We start from the raw sequence: 8,096 nt of genomic DNA, 5'->3' as shown, positions 1-8,096 counted from the left end.
AAGACCTAAATCTTTCTTTATGAATTTCATGAAAATAAGTTTCTCCTTAATTAGAAAAAAAAAAAGAAAAAAGTAGACAATTGTGTAAAAAAAAAAAAGTTAAGTTAAAAGTAATTTATAAATAGTTATTTATAAAATATTTAATTTATAAATGAATCAATGGCTCATATTTAATTAGGTGACGTGGCAACTCATTATTAAATGGTGGAGAAGATTGGAATGTGTAGGGGGACGGGGCAGGCAGTGGGATAGAAGAACCATCGATTGATCATCGGAGTCTATCTCTATTATATATAAAAATAAAAACAAAAAGTATTCTTCTTCTTCTTCTTCTTCTTGATTTTATCTGTTTACTTATTCAAGATTGATTATTTATTTATTTATTTATTTATATATATATATATACTTTATTTATTACAGGCTTCTCTTTTCTTTTGTTTTGTTTTGTTTGCAAGTAATTATCTATCTTCTATCTATCTTGTATCATGGGCTTTTGGTTGTTGCTTTGATCGACTGCTGGCGGCGGTGTTGATGTTTGTGACGGCAACAACTACTCTATGTCTCCGGTCGAACCCCTCTCTGGTGGTGGTGGTGGTGCTGATTCCTTAGAACAACGACTCCTCCTCGATCGCATATCATCCAAGCGCAAATTGGACGACTATGGCCCCGCCGACGAAGACGCCCTATCCTCTGACTTGGTAACCGTCAGGATGAGGAAGGACGAATCCAACGCCGTCGATTCTTCCGACAAACAACAACAGAACTCACCACCGCTTCCTCCTCTCCTGCTGCAGCTATCTCAACTTGAACCTAGGGCCTTCGATGCCAGATTGCCCACTTGCTCTTCAAATCATAGCCCCCAACAACAACAACAACAACAAGACCCTCCTTCAAATCATAGCCTCCCCCCCGTCTCCAGCAGAATACAATTCTTCGTTCGAATGATTCCCAGAGGTAATACACTTGTACTACACGGCAATTCTGACGATACCGTCAAATCGGTACACCAGACAATTGAGTCCATCACTGGAATCCCCTTGCAGGAGCAGCGGCTCATTTATAGCGGGAAACAACTGCAGTGGGACCAGTCCTTGTCCCAATGTATAGAGAAGGATGCAGGACTTCAATTGGTAGCTCGTTTGAAGAGTACCCACTACCCTCGAGCCTGGCAGGTCATCGACGATTTGATTTCCATAATATGCAGGCTCTGCAAGGGCGAATTGACTTCCCCTTCCAGGTTCGTCAAGTCCAGAATGATGGAATTCTTGAATATCACTGCAAAAAGTCATTTTGAAGCCGCACAAGGACATCTGCGGGTCTTCATATCCTCTGATGTACCCTCCGCATTGCTTATGCTCTACACCTCTCCCCGTAAAGGTAACAGGGAATGTGCTGAAGGTTCTATCCGTCAATTTCTTAATTCATGCCGCACCGTCATGCCCCTGCCTTTACAGCCCTTGTGTGCTCCCATTGTCTTAGAATTCTGTAAGCTGCTGGGTAGAACCTCTCACGATTCCCTGTATTTTCTCTGTAGAAGTAGTCTTGGCTCAATGGTAGAGCGTGTGGGTATAGGAGGAGGCCATGAGCTGAACGAGATTGTTACTACTACTGCTACTACTACTACTACTTACCCAGGAAGAAGCGGGACCATCTCAATGCAAGATATATTCCCATTCTTTAAAGAGCTTGCAGATAGGTTGTCTAGTGATCTTCTGTCAACCATGGAACATTCCGCCGCTGTCGGGCTGCTGCTAAGCGACATCAATGACTTTATAGCATTCTTGCTTCCCTTGCGAACTGCCATGAGTTTAGGGAATAACCCCTGCAGCATACCTTTTGATGAGGAAAACTGTAATCTTGCCTATTACAGTGGGGAGATTAGGTCTCTTCATGACATCTTCATTGATTTGTTAGGCAAAATTGACCAATGTCTTCAGAAAATGGAGGAGCGCTTGGCTGCAAAGGAGACAAGTCATCTTCCCTCCCCTGGTTGGTCCCATTATCTTACTATTCTAAAGGAGTTGCATGGCATCTCTAAGCTTTATAGAGGGGCTGATGAACATTTTTGGGAAAATATGAGAAAAAGAAAGGCTGCTGTACGTTACCTTATTGTTAACTATGCTAAGAGGGATGGTGACAACAACTGGTTCCTTGAGCGTAAGGAGATGACTGATTTCGAGTGTAGAAGACATTTGACGTTGTTGATGCTTCCTGAGCTGAAGGATGAGTATGAAGAGCTGCATGAAATGCTTATTGACCGGTCACATTTGTTGGCCGAGTCATTCGAGTACTTAGCTCATGCAGATGCTGAAGCATTACGTGGTGGACTGTTTATGGAGTTCAAAAACGAGGAAGCTACAGGCCCAGGTGTATTGCGAGAATGGTTTTTATTGGTATGTCAAGCCATTTTTAATCCTGAAAATGCCCTTTTTGTGGCCTGCCCAAATGATCGTAGAAGATTTTATCCCAACCCAGGTATATTCAGTTTCTACACTCTAAATGTTACTGAATTTTATTATCGCAGACTTCAAAATATATCATCCATTCATACGTTAATGGTGCCCCTAATACACCTCCCTTCTCCTCTCCCTCCCAGGTAGAGTGTTGTTAGATTGTTTTACTTGAGAAATGCATATAGGTACATACATAGGTATTTTGTCTGACATGGTTGAAGCTTCAACATTTTATAATCATTTGACAAGGTAGATTTCCACAATGAAGTCAAATATTTTAACTTTCCGTTGCAACTGTTCAACCATGAACTTCAGGATGTTATCTATCTTATGAACTTTACAACTATGATGTAGTACATACATAGTTTACAGACGGTAGGACTAAGATGGATGGATAACCATCTTAAGGCTTTATTTAGCCTGTTGTCTACAGCACTTCTTTATTACCATTTTCATGAGAAAGGGAAAAAGAATGTATCAATAAGATTTTGATATATAAGTTGGGATTTTCTTTTCCTCTCAACTCTCCAATATTTTGCTTAATTTTCCTTCTCTCTGTAGATATGTATTTGTCTTGTTCTACTGGTGCCTCATTCTGCTTGGATGATATTACTTCTTTCAATTTTTGTAAGAGAGGTACCCCCAGCTAGTTCAGTTCATCTTGTAACTTTTCTGACATCCTTGTCCTAAAATTAACCTCACTACATGTCCACGCAATCTTCTAAAATTCATGCTTTAGCACCGCCCAACATTTGAATCTTGATGAACCTTTATCTATGATGGACCTCTTGTAAAGATTTCAGTCATGTCTGTGTAGAGAAGCGTATTATGAACCTCTGAGTTTACATTGTTCATCTAGCTACATGGAGACAATTTTTGTGTGGATATGTGCCACACAGCAGCATAATGAAGGGTGGGTTTTTCATGTATGGGCATGCATCATGTGACACTATTATTAGTCTTGGACTGTAGCATGCCAGCTGCTATGCCTTGCACTGCAAAATCATTCCTGGAAGACTTGTGGATATTGTGTCTAAAATTTGTTGTAGCCTGTTTGCTTGATACGAACATTTGTGGGCACATGCTTCTGCCTCACAGTCACAGACAAGATTTATTGATGTTTTATTTTAGTCACTGTCTATCGAGACCATTCGCTTGTCTTGCAAACCATGGGTCCATGAATTCTTGTGCAACCATTAATAGTGGACTTTTTTTTCTTTTATTTTTGAAAATGTGAAACCAACCATGTATAGTGGACTTGATGAGAATTGAACTCCTGTTTACAGGTGCTATCAACTTTCTTTCTCCTTTTCTCCTAGAGACATCTTCACCTCCTTACAGATTAAATTTTTATAATTTTTGTTTTATCTTCCAAGTTCATATGGGATGTAGAAACGGTACCCTATACACCATTGCTTTTTTTTTTTGTTGTTGTCACAGAAAGTACAGGCCATGAGATGGTGAAAATATATTATTAAAGATAAAGCTTGTGTATGCATTATATGTGGAAGCCTTGCTTGTTTTGTTTTTTCCAATTGTTTATTGGCAGTGGTCATGATTTCTAATACTTGATAATAGAGTGACGATCATTCCCTCCGATGCTGCATTTGTTTGTTGTCTGCGCAACTATTTGAATGCAGCGGCGTTTTACAACTATTTGAATGATGCACTGATTATTATTATGTTGAATTTGCAGCATCGAAGGTGGACCCATTGCACCTGGATTATTTTACCTTTGCTGGCAGGGTGATTGCGCTGGCTCTAATGTATAAGGTGCACGTAGGCATTGTTCTTGATCGCGTATTTTTGTCACAGTTGGCAGGGAATGTCGTTTCACTGGAAGATATTAAAGATGCGGACCCATTATTGTACAGTAGTTACAAGAAGATACTGGAGATGGAAAGCGAGATAATGGATTCGGAGGAGTTGGGATTAACTTTTGTGCAAGAGATTGAAGAATTAGGAATGAGGAAAACGATAGAACTATGCCATGAAGGGAAAAATAGAGGTGTAAATAGTAGGAACAGGGAAGAGTATATTAAGCTTCTTATTGAGCATAACTTTGTGAAATGTATCGAGCAGCAGGTAGAACATTTTTCAGGAGGGTTTTCGGATATTATGTGCGATTCAAAGCTGAAAAGGTTATTTTTTAAGAGCTTAGAGGTAGAGGATCTTGACTTGATGCTGCACGGTAGTGGAAGTGAGATATGTGTTGATGATTGGGAGGCGCATACAGAGTACAATGGATATAAAGAAAGCGATCCGCAGATCAATTGGTTCTGGAAGGTATGAATGTTGCTTTAAATTAATTGTTAATTAGAGATGATATGATGATGATGACGATGATGATGTTATTATGTGGGTGCAGATATTAAGAGGTATGTTGGGATCGGAAAGAAGGATACTGCTGTTGTTTTGGACGTCGGTGAAATATCTGCCAGTAGAGGGGTTTGGGGGTTTGGGGTCACGGCTATACATATACAAGACAAGAGAGTGTAATGATCACCTTCCATCATCTCATACATGCTTCTATAGACTCTGCTTCCCGCCTTATCCTTCAATGGATGTAATGAAGGATCGACTGCGAATCATCACTCAAGATCATGTGGGCAGCAGCTTTGGTACATGGTGATTCGAATGTCAGATAATCGACCACTCTCAAAAGACTAGTTCATTTCATTAGGTTGTTTTGCTGCTGCTGCTTGCTTGCTTCCTTCCTTCCTGTTGTTAAGGAGTAGTAGTAATAAGTAGTACATAAAGAAGAATAAGAACAAGAAAAAAAGAAAAAAAAAAAAAAAAAAAAAAGGATTTTGTTACCCACCCATCTCTCTCTCTGTCACTTTGTCTGTCTGTCTGTCTGTCTGTGTACAGGACAAACTATATATATATATATAGACTATAATAGGTGAACAAGTTTTTAGTTGTTTGGTTCTCTCTTTATGAAATAATGGTGTTATCTCTCTCCATAATATCGTTGTCATTATATATATTTTCTTCTTCTTCTCGTGAGCCTTACAACTGTGGATATAATAATACTAGTTATATATATGAATAAATAAATTAATAATGAAGAATGATATTCTGTTTTGATCAAATTAATAGTACATTACACTGATCTAGGTAGGTAGAATACTTTTCTTTTTTTCTTCTTTTTGATGTCATGAATGGTGTCCGAACATCTTTTTTCTCTTTTTGGGTCTTTTTTTTACTATTTTTTGGGTGTGGGAGTATGTCATGAACAAGGTTTGGTTTGGAGTGAAATTGAAAAATAAAATTTGTCTATTCTATTATAATTGAATTCTCTATCACACAATAACCCCACCAAATTATCGTTCTCTACCTAAACCAATTTTATTAATCAGATAGATTTAAACTCACTACACTAGCTACTCTCTCTCTCTCTCTCTCTCTCTCTCTTTCTAGTTCACCTCACCTCACCTCACGGCCCACAGGCCAGCAACCAGAATAAAAGCTTACGAAGGTTGAGCCATGGCGCAGGTTAACCTTGGCCCTCCGCTCTCGTCCTCCTTGTGCTGCCTCCGTAAAACGCAGCAGCCTTTATGGCGCCGTCCGAGAGAGGATGCAACAAGTTGGTCTTCGTTGCGAAACAGCCTTCAATGCAATGGACGATTCACTTGTCTCCTTTGGGATAACCATAAACAGGTAAGCATATCCTTTTCATTTCATATTATCCGAGTGATTAATAAAGTCTAGAAATGTAGTTGAAGACTTCATTGTTATGTAACATCATGGAGCTTCATTGTCTATTATCAGATCTGTAGTCCATTAAATTTGGGGGCTTTTAATAAATTGGCCTGATCCCCCCTGCAACCATTAACCAAACTTAAAGCGTGAGACACCACCCTCCTCCGAAATTATTCAATTTGTGATTAATCCAGATGAACAAATGCTGCGTGAGAGAATAGAAACTGCACAAACAAAGTTTTCCACCCAATTCCACATCTCATAGTTTCAAAGACAAACAAGCAAAAGAGACAACTTAAACAGAAAATCAAAATCTCTAGAATCCTAAAAGCTTTAAGATTGCAAAAGAGACAACTTAAATAGAAAATCAAAATCTCTCAGAGTCCTAAATGGTTAAGATTTGCTTTCTGTATCATTGGGCAAGTACTCTTCTTACTAAGATGTATTGAGATTTTGGCATCTTCCACTTTCATGTATTGTTCCAAACATCTCTGTATCCAAATATAAAGTGCACATAGAATGGTTTGAAGTCCCTTTTGTCATCAATTGGCCATTTTTTCTTTCCTTACTTTATTGTAATATCGTGACTGGAATGTTCTTTTGCATGTTGACGTCATTAAAGCAATTAGTTGTTCATTAATACATAAAAATATCGCCAAATGCGATTTCATGAATACAAGATTAGCTGTTCATTCTAGTTTGGTCAACTTTCCACATAAGTGGCGTTGCCTGTTTTGTTTGTCTAGTGTCGTGCCATATTTTCCAGGAACTTACTTTGGAAAAAGAGGGCCATGAAATAAGAAAGAAAAGAATGGGTGATTATTTAGTGGGAGCTTACATAGAATAGAAATCTATGCTCTTTTATGTGTACTGTCTTGTTTCCTCCCTCATCTTTTGTTTTAGCTAGCTCTGGTGTCTTTAAATAAAGTTTACTGCAGGAGCAAGCAAGAAAAGCGTTGGAAGATGCTCTTGGTGGAAAGAAGTCTGAATTGGACAAGTGGGACAAAGAAATTAGGAAGAGAGAGGAGGAGGAGGCGGCAGGTGGAGGTGGAGGAGGAGGAGGAAGAGGTGGCGGTGGTGGTTGGTTTAGATGGTGGTCCAATGGTGACCATTTCTGGCAGGAAGCCCAACAAGCAAGCCTTGCTGTTTTAGGCATAATCCTTGTAGTAAGATTGATTGATTGATTTATTTATTTATTTTCCAAACAAATTTACTTGACCATTCATCATCATCATCATCTACTGATCCATCCTCTTGTCATTTTGCACAGTATCTCATCATTGCAAAAGGGGAAGTTATGCTGGCAGTTATACTCAATCCCTTGCTGTTTGCCTTAAGAGGAACAAGAAATGCATTTGCTTTTCTAGCAACACATATGTCAGGAAAGGGTGAATTTGAAAATGTGACAACTGGGGATGCCAATTATGATTCATCCGCTAAAAGCAGAGTGTTAAGGAAATGGGGAAGCGACCAATAAACAAGTATTTGCTCTGCCAGTGGAAGTTTTTTTTTTTTTTTTCCAAATAGAAATGCTGCTGCAAACCTCATTTCCCTTGTGGCAGTCATGATGGCACAACAACAGCATATCATATTTTGGGTAAACATAAATAGAGGCTAGGGATTTCTATTGTTTGGGATTCCAAAAAAATAAAAAAATTGGCAAGATGTTCATTTTTCTTTTCCCAAGGCACCGCGGTTGATGAACACCCCACCTGTTAATGTATTCTTGTTGGGTTTGGAAGAGAAAGATAAATTGGCAAGATGTTTCATATGATTTTGTGCAAAATTTTTGTTTTGTTTTAGGAATCAAATCATAATATGCTTTTAAACTAAAAGGTCACGAGTTCGATTTAATCTGTAATCGTTCGTTTTGAACGTGTCATAAACATTCAAATAAAATTGCATGATATGCTTTTATTTATATAAGAAACTTGAGAG

At 38.6% G+C, this 8,096-nt stretch overlaps 2 protein-coding genes across 2 annotated transcripts; both read left to right on the top strand.

Moving 5' to 3' along the window:
- The first annotated feature begins 437 nt into the window (after nt 1–437).
- Nucleotides 438–5,130, top strand: LOC124911460 (E3 ubiquitin-protein ligase UPL5-like). Its single transcript, XM_047451945.1, has 3 exons — nt 438–2,475; nt 4,150–4,739; nt 4,822–5,130. The coding sequence occupies exons 1-3, from the start codon at nt 558–560 to the stop codon at nt 5,083–5,085; spliced, it is 2,772 nt and encodes a 923-aa protein (XP_047307901.1). The 5' UTR covers nt 438–557; the 3' UTR covers nt 5,086–5,130.
- A 763-nt stretch (nt 5,131–5,893) lies between these two features.
- Nucleotides 5,894–7,864, top strand: LOC124912241. The gene is made up of 3 exons (XM_047452808.1): nt 5,894–6,116; nt 7,097–7,324; nt 7,429–7,864. The coding sequence occupies exons 1-3, from the start codon at nt 5,943–5,945 to the stop codon at nt 7,633–7,635; spliced, it is 609 nt and encodes a 202-aa protein (XP_047308764.1). The 5' UTR covers nt 5,894–5,942; the 3' UTR covers nt 7,636–7,864.
- The last annotated feature ends 232 nt before the right edge of the window (nt 7,865–8,096 follow it).

This window comes from Impatiens glandulifera, chromosome 8 (assembly GCF_907164915.1).
Source record: "Impatiens glandulifera chromosome 8, dImpGla2.1, whole genome shotgun sequence".
NCBI lineage: Eukaryota > Viridiplantae > Streptophyta > Magnoliopsida > Ericales > Balsaminaceae > Impatiens > Impatiens glandulifera.
This window is presented reverse-complemented; position numbering and strand designations above follow the sequence as displayed.